Below are 16850 nucleotides of genomic sequence, written 5' to 3'. Positions count from 1 at the left end.
TAAATTACCCAAATAAAGGGCAAGAATATCATGTAGCAAGCTCCCTCTACCAACCTCAACGAAGACCATATACAGCTTAAAAGGTACTAGAAAACTGTAGGTAATTTTAATAAAATCACTTCAAGAATATAGTATGGTTGTAAAACCACTACAATGTGCTCTAAAATAATTTTTCTACTGAGTTAGGTAAAGTCATCTGTAAATTCTGTAACAACACATTCATATTCACAAAATCTGACTGAAAAATAAACACAACTTTCCATTTCTAACACAGCATAATTCAAAAGTTCACTCTGAATGGGACTGGGTTTTTGGTTTTATTTTGGTTTTAACGCAAAGCATAATTACATAGTTATTCATAATTTGAGGTGTGTTACTTGTTTATTTAACAAAATGCTGCTGCTCTGAAATAAACTTCATTTTCAGAGTGATAGTAATGTTAAAATAAAAAAGACCATGAAAATGCAAGCTGCATTTTAAAAAGCTTATAATAATCATTTAAATTCCGATTGTATCTGTAGGTTCACAATTCTCTACTCTTAGATTTTTAAAAAAACACTTTATATATGGTCAATCTAGATCATAATTAAGTGCATCTTAATGAAGTTTCCACTGATGTATGTAGAAATATGATTTACCAATAGCCAAATAGCATCATTTCTTTATCAAAGATAAGTGGTACTATCTAGAAATAAAGACAGTCCTTCAAGAATTGTATTTTCCTAAGTAAAAATACTTCCCAAGAGCTAAAGGCACAATTTCTATTCACATCTAGCACTGTAACCAACCATAAAATCATTACTTATTTTCAACTTAATAACTGATTGACATTTCTCAAACAAGCTGTTTTCAATCCTGATAGTTCTTTATTTTCTTTGGTAAATTGCTGTTTGCAGTAGGTGTCCATCATGAGAATAATCAAAATTAGATAAATGTGACAAAAGACTGACAAAGTGTTTCACACCCTTGAGTGATACCAAGAATGGGAGAAAAGTGTTGCAAAATACGACTACTGCAGTGCTACTTATGGTCTTGCAATAAAACCAACAATGCATCAAGAGCTATCATCTCACATCCAATTTCTTCCCCTCAAGAACAATCTGAACCTCTTTGGCATCCAAAGGCTCATAGGTCAATAAAGCTTCTGCTAGATTCTTGTGCTCTTTTGCATGAGTCTTCAAGATATGTTTTGCTCGCTCATACGAATCCTGAAATACAAAGCAGATATGTAAGAGGCAGAAACCTTAGGAGAAGCACAAACCCTCAATGAGATAAAAAGCCTTTATGCACCCTAAAAAAACTATAAAATCTATTGACTTCTAGTTATGAAAGATAAACGCATTTAAAAGCTTGGTTCCCTAAAGATAACTCTTTCATACTTTCAAATGTTACATTTTTAACCTCAAAGTCTATCATAGAGATAACTGAGGACTACTTAAACAAAAAGCTACTTAAGAAATAAAAGTATACACTGTACTTATCTGCTTTCTAAATAAGGTCTGTGAACACAGAAATCTATTTCTCTTTTCAGTATACGTGCTAAAAGGAAAGGGAGTTTGCTCCTTTTGCCTCTTGAGATTTCACCAATTTACTCAATCTAGAATGGCCAGAAAAGATATAATTTCCATTCTTTTACTTGGTAACACACTCACCTCTCAATACTGTAATACAATATCATTAGAGGTGATCCCTGACTTCCATACATTTGATTTTTTTTTTTTGCAACCCACCTTGAACTTTTCATTTAAATCCTTCAACTCTCTTTCCAAAGGTGAGTCTGAATTAAGTTTATCAGCTTATGAATAACAGCAGTAATAACAGTTCATTTTTGGCAGTGTCATATTTGCCTGTACAATGTTTATGCCAATATTTTACTAGCGAATTATATTTTTGTCCTTATAAACTTGGGTGGAAAATGTAAAAATGAATTTACTAAAACCAAGAAGCACAGGTCATATAAACACAATACAATTACTAGACATTTTGAACATAACCATGTCCAAGTAAAATAATCAAATTAAAGAAAATACATAAAATATTAGAAATATATCAGCTAAAGAAGAACTGAATATTTAAATCACAATGTAAATTGTTCTGGGTTTCCCTAGTGGCACAGTGGTTAAGAATCCGCCTGCCAATGCAGGGGACACGGGTTCAATCCCTGGTCCGGGAAGATCCCACATGCCGCGAAGCAACTAAGCCCACACGCCACAACCACTGAAGCCCCTCACCACAGCCACTGAAGCCCGTGCCCTAGAGCCCATGCTCAGCAACAAGAGAAGCCACCGCAATGAAAAGCAGCCCCTGCTCGCTGCAACTAGAGAAAGCCCACATGCAGCAACAAAGACCCAATGCAGCCAAAAATAAAATAAATTTATTTTAAAAAATATATATATACATATATGTGTATATATATATAAATAAATATATATATATATATATATATATATATATATGTATGTATATAAATTGTTCTTAGCCTATGGCCAGAATAAAATAAAGATCCAGTCTATGATCAGGCGTTCCAGTCTATGTCAAAGATCCAGTCTATGACATAGTTAATCACGGCAGCAACGGTGCACCTATTAACTTTATAAAACAGAGGAACTTTAGTTTTTTTGCAAGCACCCAAATATTTAGGCACATTTTGACTAAATAGATAAATAAACATTTAAAAAAAGATCATTACCCTCAGAAGGATTCTGGTTTCCTGTTCAATAGCAGATTGAGCTTCTGGACTCAGTTTCCCTGTATCACTGTAGGTCATAACTCCAAGCTAAAATCAATGAAAAGAAAGAAATCCAACAGAAAAACCTCCAACACTAATGTATGTAACAGAGGAAGTACTATCCTATACATAAGAAAATACATATCATGGGGGCAAAGAAAAAATACAATATAAAAATGCCCTTGAGGGCAAAAAAACTTCATTATTCTTCTGAAAGTAGAATACTAAAAAGTGTGAGCAAGAGGGAAAATTTTAAATCCTAAGTATCGTTCTGAGTACCTTCTTAGAAAACCTTAGCAGCTATTCTAGTCCAGAAATCCACAATTCACAGAGTACTGGAATTGCTTTATGGAGCCACAGTGATAATGTAGGAACGTGAAGTATGTGGAAAGGGCAAAGTAAGCAAGCTCAACAAGAAGGTCTTCGATGTCATATGAGTAAAAAAAGCTAAAGAATTTATATTATTTGGTTAATTCATGAAATAATAACTCTTACTGTTTGAGCAGCTGGAATGGAAAGAGTATGTTACATTTCTCAGAAAATGACATTTAGTTTAGAGTCAGCTTTGTTAAATCCATTTGGAATGAGACGGGAAAATCTATCAATTTATAATGAGAATCCTCTCTCACAAAGAGACACTTGGCACATCAACATTTGATACATGAGGAAGGATTAAAATTAGCCATTACCTTTTCACTCATTCCAAATTTGGTGACGATCTGCTTTGCTATTTGGGTTGCATTATCAAAATCACTGGAAGCACCTAAAATTTTGAAATATACATAAAACTCAAGTTAAAAAAATCTTTAAACCAACAAACACAATTTGAACCAAAGCTATTCTTTACAGCCAACCTGTTGTAATATGATCAGCTCCAAATATAAGTTCCTCTGCCACTCTTCCTCCCATACTGACATCCATCTGAGCAAGAAGCTGAGCTCTAGTTTCGTTCCGTCGATCATTTTCAGGCAACAGGTACACCTAGACAATTGGAAAACAAAGAAAACACAGACACAGTTTTGAAACACTTACATTAATAAGCTGAATTATCATTTGTCTCTCATGACCTTACTTAATACCATGATGCTGAAAGCTCAGCGGCATTTAATAGAGATGGTCATGGTGATTGATTACCAAACCAGCTATGTATAAAATGAGGAAAGCAAAAGTGCAGTTTATAAATAGTAAGTAGTTAATGCTGCAATACAACTGTTTGTCCCTCGTTGCACAAAAATGTTTAAAACGTCTATAGGGACGTCCCTGGTGGTGCAGTGGTTAAGAATCTGCCTGCCAATGCAGGGGACACGGTTCGAGCCCTGGTCTGGGAAGATCCCACATGCCGCGGAGCAACTCAGCCTGTGCGCCACAACTACTGGGCCCGTGCTCTAGAGCCTGCAAGCCACAACCACTGAGCCCATGTATCACAACTACTGAGGCCCGCACGCCTAGAGCCTGTGCTCTGCAACAAGAGAAGCCACCGCAATGAGAAGCCCACGCACCGCAATGAAGAGCAGCCCCCTCTCGCTTCCACTAGAGAAAGCCCGCGTGCAGCAAAGAAGACCCAACGCAGCCAAAAATAAAATTTAAAAAATAAATAAGAATAAACGTCTATAATTAGAAAGATATGAAAATGAAACTTGTACTCAATGAGAAAAAACTTAGAAAAACTATTGAACCAGTCACTATGATACATAATTTCTTTCGAGGGGAAAAGAGCAACTATATATTTAAGAATTATATTTTATCTTTAGTGTAATATGCAATAATAGCGTGACCAGATTCATGCTACGCTGTGATTGTTTTGTTTTTGTTATCAATTTCCACACTTCTACGCTCAGGCCCTAAGAATAAAAATTTACTTAAGTAAAATACTCCATTAAGAAGGTATATTTAAATGAATGAAGCTCCTTTGTCTCAAAGTCATTCTTAGAGTCATATGATTTAATATCATTAATAAATATTTTAAAAGTTTGAAAGTTTAAAAAATGAGTAGATTCCACTCTACAACCCATGTAAACCATAATTTGTCAACTGAAAACCAAACTGTAAAAACTATCATCTTAATCCTTATATCAAAAGGAAAAGCTGTATTCTATTTCTAGAAAATAAACTTCTAATTTAACAGGAATATCATAACTAACCTGTTTTGAAGGCAATTCAAGATTTAAAATAAAAATTAAATTCTGAAAAACAGTAAAATTAACTATTCTTTTATCAGCAATATCAGACAAGAGGAAAGACATGGGCACTCATGCCCCCCAAAGAGTGTAACATAAGTTATAATATATTTGTTCTGTAACAGGCCAAACTGTGTTGCTCTGTTAGAGTATATATTTGCATGATTCTATACCTTTCTTTTTTATAAACTTTCTCTCAAAATTAAGAGTTTTTTTCTCAGACTTCCCTTGTGGCACAGTGGTTAAGAATCCGCCTGCCAATGCAGGGGACACGGGTTCGAGCTCTGGTCCAAGAACACTCCACATGCCGCGGAGCAACTAAGCCCATGTGCCACAGCTACTGAGCCTGAGTTCTAGAGCCCATAAGCCACAACTACTGAAGCCCACGCACCTAGAGCCCATGTTCCACAAGAAGAGAAACCACCACAATGAGAAGCCCATGCACCGCAATGAAGAGTAGCCCCCCGGGCTTCCCTGGTGGCGCAGTGGTTGGGAGTCCGCCTGCCGATGCAGGGGGCGCGGGTTCGTGCCCCGGTCCGGGAGGATCCCACGTGCCGCGGAGCGGCTGGGCCCGTGAGCCGTGGCCGCTGGGCCTGCGCGTCCGGAGCCTGTGCTCTGCGGCGGGAGAGGCCACAGCAGTGAGAGGCCTGCGTACCCCCCAAAAAAAAAAAAAAAAAAAAAAAAAAAAAAAAAAAGAGTAGCCCCCGCTTGCCGCAACTAGAGAAAGCCCGCATGCAGCAACGAAGACCCAATGCAGCCAATAATAAATAAATAAAATTTTTTTAAAAAAGAGTGAATTACCACTAAACCAAAAATTACCAAGTGGCAATTTAAAAAAAAAGATTTTTTTCTCTAGCATAATGAACAGTATAAGATAGGGGAAAAAAAGAAAGAAAACATACCCATTAGGATTTTATCTTTGGAAAACTCTAGTTCCTTCATGGTTACCACTTCTTTTCCATCAACAGCTGCCTTTAAAGCAGCTTGGTTCACAAGATTCTCCAACTCTGCTCCAGAAAAGCCAACAGTACCTCGAGCTATGATTTCTGGATCAACAGCTATATGCAGACAGGACACAATATTAAAATTTCAGAAGAGCTAATAAAAAGCTCTTCATAAAGAACTCACATTGCAAATGAAAAAAGGAGATAGCCATCATGAACTGTAATTTTACAAAAGCTTACTTCACTAAATTCTAAGGGGAAAAAGCCAAAACTGCTAGTAAACACACCATTAAAATTGTCATTGGGACAAATCACAAAAGTTCTTATATTTAAATAACTTTGTGATAAACAGAGAAAGGTAGAGTTGCCAGATAACGATTTACAAACCTTTAATTATGGCCTAACCACAAACTGAAAAAGCACATTCATAGACATTTTGTTTTCAGAATTTCATCTTGAAATAACTTTGGACATAAAAGCCCCCCTTATTATCAGAAACATACTTGGTTTTAAGAATTGATTCAGATATCTTTGAAAATACTGCAGCTTTAATAGCTGCTTTTATTACTCAGGTAGTTCCATAATATTTCCATGTGTTTTGTTTTATAGTCTGCTTCCCCTCTTTTGGCCCCAAAGTGACTATATCATGAGGTACTATGCTCATAATATACAGGTGCTTTTTATATGATTTTATATTTTACATTCATCTAAAGAAACATTTATACATAGATTTCATCAAGTATTATCTAAGTACTCAAAAGAAAACTTTCTTTAGAATCGGGATTCAAAATGACAGAATCTCTGGACACACGTTCATTGAGAAATGGACTTTATGGACAAACAAGAGGAGAGAAAACTAGACATTTAAAGGAATTTGTCTTTTAAGACATCCTGAGTAAGGACCACAAACAGGGTGGATTGATATATTACCATTTTATGGAGATAATGTCTGTATCGTCGAATTAAGACTTACACTGATCAAACTTTATCTTATTGAGATACCACTTCAAGATTTCTGTTCGACCTTTTACATCTGGCCTGGGAACTGTAACCTGCATGTCAAAACGACCAGGACGTATTAAGGCGCTAAAGGGAGAATACAAAAAGAAAATATAAATTAATAAGCTGACTGTGCTGAAGGTCAAGTTAAACAGGACAGACATCCTAAAGAGAAGATGGAAAGACAGTGGCAACCAATATTTATTTTGAACATAAATATTCAGATTAGTTCCTTATAAAACGTGGCTCAAAGAACAGTTTCAATAACCAGAAGGCAGAACAAAGGTTCATATAGATAAATGTGTGCATCTAGATAGCATACAGCCCTTCAGAGACAAAGACATGCAAGTCGGCCAGTCAAGGAACAAATAATTCTACAGCAACCTCTTATGAGAGCTACACATCCATCTTACTGCTATTAAGTACAAAATGTTAAACTAGAGTCTTAGGCAAGAACCAACTATTAGATCAAATGAAAGTATGAATAACTTCTATGTAATAAAACCAATAAAACTTTTAAACTATAGTAAATTTTATTCTAAAAATCCTCTCTACCCCCCAACCCAAAAGCTTTGTGATGTTTAAGTTGTGAGAAGATTCTTTTAGCAGCTTTACTGAGATGCAATTTTCATATCATAGAATTTGAAGTCGAAAACCCAGTGTTGTTTTTTTTAACATCATTATTGGAGTATAATTTGCTTTACCATGTTGTGTTATTTTCTGCTGTATAACAAAGTGAATCAGATATACATATACATATGTCCCCATATCCCCTCCCTCTTGCATCTCCCTCCCTGCCACCCTCCCTATCCCACCCCTCTAGGTGGTCACAAAGCACCGAGCTGATCTCCCTGTGCTGTGCCGCTGCTTCCCACTAGCTATCTATTTTACGTTTGGTAGTGTAACCCAGTGGTTTTTAATATATTCAGAGTTGCCCAACCATCACCACAATCTAATTTTAGAGAATCTTTACCCCCTCCCTCTCTTCTCCAGCTGAAAGAAACCCCAAATCTACTGGCAGTTATTCCCCATTTTCCCTAACCTCTGGCAACCACTAAATTCCTTTCTGTTGCTATGGATCTGCTTATTCTAGACATTTCATATAAAAGCAATCATATAATATGTGATGTTTTGTGATGGGTTTCCTTCACTTAGCACAATATTTTTAAAGTTCATCACTATTCTAGAATATATCACAAAAATTTTAATACTTACTTATCTAATGCCTCTGGGAAGTTTGTGGCTCCTATGATGATAACTCCTTCGTTGGGCTTAAAACTATTATAAAAAAAAAAAAGGACCTATTCATTGAAAATTAAAACAGCACACATGTAGAAATGTTCTATGCAAAACTGTTTATCGTTAATCTTACTAACAGCAAAGAAAAGGGATTGATCTTTTTAATGCCCAAAATGATAAGGCATCTCTAATTGTTTTCTTAAAATGCCAGTGCACTTCAATAAAAGTGTTAATAATAAATCACCAAGTCATCCGTGGTTACATACCTTCATAATAATTTTTCTAGTTAGGAAGAGATGACCTGACACAAAAAGCTTGAGTCCCCGACTAATTTTTGAAAAACATTTTCAAGTTTACCAATTCAAATTATTTGCTCCTAGACTTCCAGAATGTCTTATATGACTTTAAGAAACAATTTTTTGATCTACAGCAACACTCAAAATAGGGTTTTATATTTCTTTTGTACATCATAGTAGTACTTAAAAATGCCTTATCATTCCATAATCACATAAACATTCTCTTCTACAATTTCAAACTTGTCTTTTCAGATTAATTTTTGAAAAGGAGTGTTCTTGTAGTCTCTTGAGTTGGTGTTTTACAATTAAATCTTTTCATTAAACTTAAAAATGCTTATTGCTATAATATCCAGGAAATGAATATTTGCACATATTCGTGAAAGAGTATATTTTATATCCTTAAACAAATGTTGCAATATATAATCGAAAAATTGAATCTCATAGTTTTCTTCCCCAGTCTTGTTTATATTTTCAAAAGTTCAGAATTCTGCATAGGTTTGCATCATTTAATTATACCAGGTTAGTATATTTTACAGATATTTATCTTAACATCATATGCTTTTCCCGAATAAGTTTATCTATTACTAATCCAAATGCATTTATCCAAATCTTTCCTCTAAGTCCCCTGGGTGCCTCAAATTTGTTATGCCCCAAACTGAAGACATTGTCCCTGATGCTTTCCTCTTTCCTGACTCTGTAAGCTACTCTGTCATCTGTCTTCCCCATCCTAGTAGATAACATCACTGAAATACCAAAGCAGGAAAAATCCTGGACTCCATCCCTCCCTGAAATCACCACATCCTGTTGCTCATCAAGTTCAGTATTTTCTACCTGCTTACCATTTTTCATTTCCTATTACTTTCTCACTTATAATTTTGAAATGCTCTTTTCTAGTTTTGCTCCCCTGATGTTCATCTTTACGTTGCTGCCAGAGTGACCTTTCTAAAATATATTTGTGAAGATGTAACACCTCTACTTATGTAGTGGATCCCCATCACATGAAGGAGAAAGTTCATGTTCTAGGAGGACACTTGCTTTTTTTGGTTTGGCTCTGATCCTCCAGTTGTGTCTCTCCATACCATTCCCGGTAACTGTGTTCTAGTTTTCCACGTGACTTGTTATGTTGTTTCACGCCTCGTCCTTTTGCTCAGGCTGCCTTTTCTAGAATCCCCTTCACTTCCCCGCTCTACACTGTGTGTGTCTTTTAAGACACAGACCTGTCTTTGCAGCATTTCCTGAGCTACCCAGATACAGCTGACTCCTCTTTCCTGTGTGCCCTTCCTGTACTCTGTTCACATCAGTTGTAGAGCTTTTGAATGATACTTTGCTGTTCTTACTTGTTTTCATGTAGCTCTACTTCTCCTGGAATACAGAGCAGAATCGGTCTTCTATTTATATTTCCAACTTTTCTCCCAGGATAGTGCCTATGATTTGCCAGATCCAGTAAATGTTTGTGGTCTTACTGATTGATTGAATGACCAAATGAGTGAATATGATGTTTTCTGGAATGAGGTGTTTGTTTTGTTTTGTTTTTATAGGAAGGAGCAACAAATCCAGAAATTGAGGAAAAAGGAAACGATACTGATATTGAACGTGCTCCACAGGAGCAAACAGATCATAAGAATTTGACTTCTTTTTTTTTTTTTTTGCGGTACGCAAGCCTCTCACTGTTATGGCCTCTGCCGTTGCGGAGCATAGGCTCCGGATGCGCAGGCTCAGCGGCCATGGCTCACGGGCCCAGCCGCTCCGCGGCATGTGGGATCTTCCCGGACCAGGGCACGAACCCGTGTCCCCGGCATCGGCAGGTAGACTCTCAACCACTGCGCCACCAGGGAAGCCCAATTTGACTTCTTTTGATGGAGCTCAGAAAAATAATAGGAGTGGTAATTTAGTGAATATTTATGAATTTTTTCTATGCTTAAAGGCTAGTCTAAAAACATCTAAAGTGTGTAGATCCAAATATACTATCCATTTCTTTCTTTTTTTTTTTTTTTTTTTGCGGTACGTGGGCCTCTCACTGCTGTTGCCTGTCCCGTTGCGGAGCACAGGCTCCGGACGCGCAGGCCCAGCGGCCATGGCTCACGGGTCCAGCCGCTCAGCGGCATGTGGGATCTTCCCGTACCAGGGCACGAATCCGTATCCCCTGCATCGGCAGGCGGACCCTCAACCACTGCGCCACCAGTGAAGCCCTTTTTTTTTTCCATTTCTTTTTAAGTATGTTTCTTTTGCTCCGTTTCTTCAGAAGTATCCCAACTACTACCAACTTTTTCTTCCTGAAAATGCCTCACCCCTCTGAAATTCTTTTCTGCTACTTTATTTTATTTAAATATTTGTGGATGGAGATAGACATATATGTATTTAAAATTCATAGTAGTAAATGTTCTCATTAATGTATCTGTGGCTGCATTTTACAGATATGATGTCAGCATTAGGATTAGGAGAAGAGGAAGGTATAGAATCACCTTGGGATTCTGAGGTACTGTCTACTATTATTATTATTATTTTTTTATTTTAAAATATAAGCAGTGAGTGATGTTAAAACATAAAAGGGGGGGTGCTTTGACTTTACTTCCTCACTTTTGCATTTGCCCATCAAAAGTTTTTCCTTACATTTTTAACCTGTAATTAATTAAATAATTGTGTGCTAAGTATAATAACTACCACATAGTGCACTTTTGTTAATTTGCAAGATTCACCTAATGAAACCAGTGTAGCACAGAGCAAAAACCAAGGCTTAGAAGCCATAAGGAATCAGTTTGGGTTCTGAAGTTAAATTTATCTAAAAACTGAAGCATTATTCCAGGTCAGCCTATGGCCAAATGTATGTTTCTTTTTTCTTTTCTTTTTTTTAAAAATTTTTGTTGGAGTCTAGTTGATTTACAATGTTGTGTTAGTTTCAGATATACAGCAAAGTGAATCAGTTATACATATATCCACTCTTTTTTCGATGCCTTCCCCATATAGGCCATTACAGAGTTTTCAGTAGAGTTCTCTGTGCTATACAGGAGGTCCTTATTATTGATCTATTTTATATATAGTAGGGTGTATCTGTCAGTCCCAGTCTCCCAAGCAAATGTATGTTTCTTTGGTACATATGGATGTGTAAAACTCCTAGTGAGGTTCAGAGAGAAACAGGTTAAAATGTAGTTTTTTACCACTTAGACCTGAAAAAGATAGTGCCTGAGACTTGAAAGTATTATTACATTTGGATTTTCAAATAGATCTGCAAGGAACGTTTCAAGAGAAGCAAAAGAATGGGGAATAATAAGTATGTGGCGTTATAATAACAACAGTTAGGTTTAGCGATGTTTTAATAAGTACACACCATTTTGGATAACTAGTGTGTGTTGAGTACCTTAATGGCAGCCATACTTGAAGTAACGTAAATATAAAGTAATGATGACCTGTTGTAAGGTGACAGCTATGGAAAGAGATAAGAAGGGCCTGATCTGTTAGATATAGGCAGCTGCTGCAGTGATACAGCACTGTGTTTAAAGTCAAAAGACATGGTAGCATCCTGGTTCTGTCACTAGCTGTGGGATCTCGGAAAGACTTGTCTACCCTGGTTGAGCGTCAATGACCTCCTTCGTAAAAATGGTACTGGTACCCACTTCTCAGGTATGTGTAGGGAACAGATGTGGTAAGAGCTGTGAACACACCTTGTAAACTGTAAAGGGTGCTATAGAAATGTAAGACAAAAATGATCACAGTGCATGGACATATATACACTACCAAACGTAAGGTAGATAGATAGTGGGAAGCAGCCGCAGAGCACAGGGAGATCAGCTCGGTGCTTTGTGACCGCCTGGAGGGGTGGGATGGGGAGAGTGGGAGGGAGGGAGATGCATGAGGGAAGGGATGTGGGAACAGATGTATATGTATGACTGATGCACTTTTGTTATAAAGCAGAAACTAATAAACAATGATCACAGTGGCAATTAGTGACTCACTAAATGCTGGGGCACTTTTTTAAAACCTGAAGGACAATAAAATGACAGTAGTGTTAAGAATAGGAAAATTAGAACGGGCATGTGGATTTCTAGCTTGGGGTATGTTAAGTTTCTATAGACTGTTATCGGAGATCTCCTATAGGTATCAAGTGCTTTGGTACTTGAGGTCCTCTCGACATTTTAAATGTTTTGATCTTAAATAAATTCCTGTTATTGAATACCAACTATGTACTGGGCAGTTAGACACTGACTGTACCAATTGAGGGGTTAGGCTGTAGTGGTGGGAACCAAACAGGAATCCTTTATAAGTCACTGTTAAGTCCTTCATGTAAAGAAAATTGAGAGGGCTTCCCTGGTGGCGCAGTGGTTGAGAGCCCACCTGCCGATGCAGGGGACACAGGTTCGTGCCCCGGTCCGGGAAGATCCCACGTACCGCGGAGCGGCTGCACCCGTGAGCCATGGCCGCTAAGCCTGCGCGTCCAGAGCCTGTGCTCCTCAACGGGAGAGGCCACAACAGTGAGAGGCAAAGAACATGGAGAATGTTACGTCAGACAACATTGAGAGTGTTTGTAGTTAGGATGGGGATGGGGGTGGGAGTGGAATTTAGGTAGTCAGAAAAGATCTGCATGTGAGAAAAGCTACCAAGGGGAGGATGGGAAGGAGCCAGTCATGTGAGGGTCCAGGGGAGGGACGTTCTGGACAGAGAGAGCAGCGGATCCCATCTGTTCGTCATTACACTCTCGCATCTTGGAAGGACCAGGAAACAGGAAGTGGGGTAACTGTCCTTACAATCACTTTTATCATTGTTGTTGTATGTAGAAAATAAAATGTGCATAAGAAAAGCTTGGCACATTTAGATTATTAATAAATAAATGTTCTTATTCTTCCCTTATTAAAGCTTGCTGTACTTTTTTGAAGAGTTGCATAACTATATTTAAATTTTCTGCTATTATTTAAACATAAAAGTTTTTCTTACTACTTCGCTATTTTATTCAACTCTTTTTCCTATCAATAAAAATTTTATCAAATAACAGATTCTTATAAGCCCTTGTTTACCTAAATGAAGCAGCTTCTACAGTGTTCTGTTTATGCTCAACATGACATACTTCATGGTTTCTTTTCATGCCAAGTATATTATTTTAATACTAAAAAATTTCTGTCTTTAGAAATATTTTAAATTTATAGCAAGTGTACTTATTAAAGAATTTATTTAAACACATATTTTTTAAAAATACTCTCTTCTTTTGCCAAGGAATGCAAAGTAGAGTTAGGTGTTTTGAAGGTAATTGTTTGCTGAAATGTGCCTGTAGGTCAGGCACATTTTTCGTCTGTGAAAATAATTCCTCTGGCTTTCCATGCTCAGTTTACAGAGTCAGTAGCCAAATGAGGATAAAAGGTAGACTTGATCTAGAGAGTGTATATGAAGTTTTCTATTTCAATGTTTGGGTTTTCAATGCATGCTTCTCTTATTTTTAAATCTAATTGCTTGTAAAGTAGGAAATTTTTAAAAAGTAGGGTATTTTCAGCTATTAGAAGGGGATTAGGAAAGCTTTATGCAACTCATTATTAATATCAATTTTAACAGAGTATCTCTGAGAGACTTCCAGAGAAGTATGTTGATCATTTATCTGGAGCTGCAGGTCAAAGAGGAAAAAATATATTAAATGGACAAGTAGAAGGTAAGAACTATATTTTTATGAAAAAGTCATTTGACAGCATGTTGATTTAAAATGGGAATTCTGATATATTCTAATAGCCAAAGAAAATCACCTGTCGGTTAAGAGGAAGTATCATTCCTCACACTGATTTCAAGTTGAACTGAGCCTGTCTCATTCTGGAAAAGAAGTGCTGTATCAGAAGAACTAAGCAGCTACGTCTTTTTTTCTTGTCAAAAATCCATCAGCAGTTTTTAGGCAGTTTTTATTTGGCCAAAAAGCAGTGCTTGAATACTTAACTGTGTGGTGTGTTCTATTTAAGCTCTGAGTGTCCAGATGTTCTTTTGCAGACAACATGCCATGATATAATCATCTATCTCCATGTCTGTTACCAAGTTACACTGTGAAGTGTGCCACCCTTTTGAGGTGGTCCTCAAAGACACAGTTTGCTTGTTGTTTAACCAAGTGTCCTAAAGCATGTACCTGAAGTTATATCATTTTTTATTCTAAAAAGCTATGCAGCTTATATTTCTGAAAACTATTAAAAAACGTAACACTGTTGATGCAAAAAAAAAAAGAAAATCACCTGTCAAATGCATAGTGAGGAAAAAGACGAGAAAAGGAGGGAAGCTGTGTATCTTATCTGGTGTCAGCCACAGATTAAATTGAGAGTCCCCTTTAAGGAGCTAAATTATTAGTTCTGTTTCAAGGTACTCTACACCCTAGGGAAAGTCGGGAAATGAGGAAGAGGAAAGAAGGACTAAAGAATGAGAGAGGCAGAGGTTACAGGGAGTAAATGAAGGAAAAGGAAGCAGGGGTCTGTGGAGGACGGGGGCAAAGTAAAATAGGTCTTTAGAAAAGGGAAGAGAAGAGTATTTGAAACGTGAGACAAATTTGAAGTGAGCTTCCAACACCGAAACTTGTCAGAGACGAACAGCAAAGCTTTCCCACTCTTACTGTGGGAATGTAGAAGCAGACTGATAGATCAGAGTTTCTCAAATTTTAATTAGTCCCCTGGGGACCTTGTGGAAAGTGCACATGCTGAGCAGCAGGTCTGGGATTGTGCATTTCTGACAAGCTCTCAGAGTAGCAAGGGTGTAGGCTTGCATTGAGAGAAATCTGGAAGAGGAGCCACTGGATAGTTCAAGACAGAACAGGATCAAGGAAGAGCATTATTATTTTTTCTTTCTGAGTGTGTTTATATCATTTTTTATACCAATGCTTCCATATTCCATATTTAAATATTCCATATTTAAGAGGGTAGCAAAGCGTTGAAGTAGAACTTATAGATGTAAGGTGCCACTGCTAAGCAAAGAGGAAAAAAGAAGTGGTGGGGATGATCCATAAAAAGAATGTCAAAAGGGGAGAATTAAGACCACAGATCCAGAGACTACCTTTGAAGAGGAAAGAATATAGTGAAAGGAAAGAGGGGGGAAAGAAGGGTGTTAGGGAGGTGATTGTGGAGGTGATGAGGAAACGTGAGAGAACTCTCGTTAGATGACTTTAGTGTATTTACACTGAAACAAGGTTAGGTCATTGCTGCTCCAGAGAGTACTGGAAGCAGGAGTGGGTGCTAGAATTGAGGTAAACCCCAGCTCCTCCTTGTAACTATCAGGCATCAAAGATATATGTTGTGTTGGTATGTGTTATTCAAATGAGATTAATTTGAATATGGAAGCATTGGCTGTTTTTGTTTTTTTTTTTAAGATAGCTTTTTTTTTTTTTTTTTTTTTTGGCTGCTTGGCTTGGCATGTGGGATCTTAATTTCCCCGACCAGGGATTGAACCCGTGCCCCCTGCAGTAGAAGCATGGGGTCTTCACAACTGGACCACCAGGGGAGTCCCTAAGATAGCTAATTTTTTGATGATAATTGTTTCACAAAAATCCTTTTAAACATTAGCATGATATACTGAACCAAACTAATTTTGGAAACAAAAGAAATTAATAGGGTTCATTCCCTAAATGCTAAAATTGTTATTTTCAGTAAATACTACACTGATTTTGAAATATGAAAGATTTTTAATATCTAATAATTCTATGGCAGTAAAATTTACTTTTTCCTTTTTGATAACTGTACTTCGATATTGAAAACTTATAATACGTTATTTCTTAGATGTGCCTTATATACCTTCTTGCATGAGTGGATCGAGAAACTTTAAGATGACTAAACTAGAGGATCCAAGAAATGTAGGCATACCAGTAGCCCACATGGGTATGGAAAAACATGAATATTTTTATGAACTATTATTCTACAAGTGTATATCCAAGCTGATCAGTTCATAACCCTTTCTCTGATGAGAAATGAATTATACATTCAACTGAACTGTCATCCCAACTGTGCACTTCCTAAATTACAGGACAAATTGAAGAACATGATAAATACTTGTAGTATAATGGTGTAAATGATGCTGCTGTATTGCATTCAAGATATGCTGTTGCATTTTACCATCAGCTTTCACATTTACCTTCTCGGGGTCATGATTTGTTGCTCTGATTAAAGATCACTTTTCTCCTCATCAATCAGCATGTTCACATTGGTACATGTGCATTTTTCTATTTTATAAAGGCTTTTGGAACATAATCTTACTTTTGAAGTCTTAACTGCATGTTTTGTTAAACCTGTACTCCTATTTTTTCTTCAGTATCTATAGTGGATTCATATGTCTGTCTTGTTGCAGTCCTAACTTCCCCCAAGAAACAAAACACCAAAACCTAAAGTATTCACTGCCAAGGCCAAGCATGAGGATTCTGCTCAGTACTAACTGCATGAATATATAGTTGGCTTTCATAGTTACGTGTAATTGATTCTATGTCCCTTTTGCCTTTTAGATTCTCCTGGAAAATATCCTCACTTGAAGGTAA

At 37.0% G+C, this 16850-nt stretch overlaps 1 protein-coding gene and 1 long non-coding RNA gene across 2 annotated transcripts; one reads left to right on the top strand and one right to left on the bottom strand.

Annotated features, from left to right (window-relative positions):
* Nucleotides 1–929: 929 nt before the first annotated feature.
* LOC309802507 (ATP-dependent zinc metalloprotease YME1L1-like) lies at nucleotides 930–6840 on the bottom strand. The gene is made up of 6 exons (XM_082618108.1): nucleotides 6823–6840; nucleotides 5808–5963; nucleotides 3583–4569; nucleotides 3418–3491; nucleotides 2690–2776; nucleotides 930–1208 (listed from the first exon to the last, which is right to left on the bottom strand). Exons 3-6 carry the CDS (start codon nucleotides 3647–3649, stop codon nucleotides 1065–1067), a joined length of 372 nt encoding a protein of 123 aa, XP_082474234.1. The 5' UTR covers nucleotides 3650–4569; nucleotides 5808–5963; nucleotides 6823–6840; the 3' UTR covers nucleotides 930–1064.
* Nucleotides 6841–10168: 3328 nt separating this feature from the next.
* On the top strand, nucleotides 10169–16799 carry LOC309802323. Its single transcript, XR_014293764.1, has 3 exons — nucleotides 10169–10859; nucleotides 13919–14012; nucleotides 16102–16799. It is a non-coding gene; the product is annotated as an uncharacterized lncRNA (long non-coding RNA).
* The last annotated feature ends 51 nt before the right edge of the window (nucleotides 16800–16850 follow it).

This window comes from Mesoplodon mirus (genome assembly GCF_964341445.2).
Source record: "Mesoplodon mirus genome assembly, chromosome: 4".
Lineage (NCBI taxonomy): Eukaryota > Metazoa > Chordata > Mammalia > Artiodactyla > Ziphiidae > Mesoplodon > Mesoplodon mirus.
Note: the sequence above shows the minus strand (reverse complement) of the source record. Positions and strands in the feature narration are given on the sequence as shown.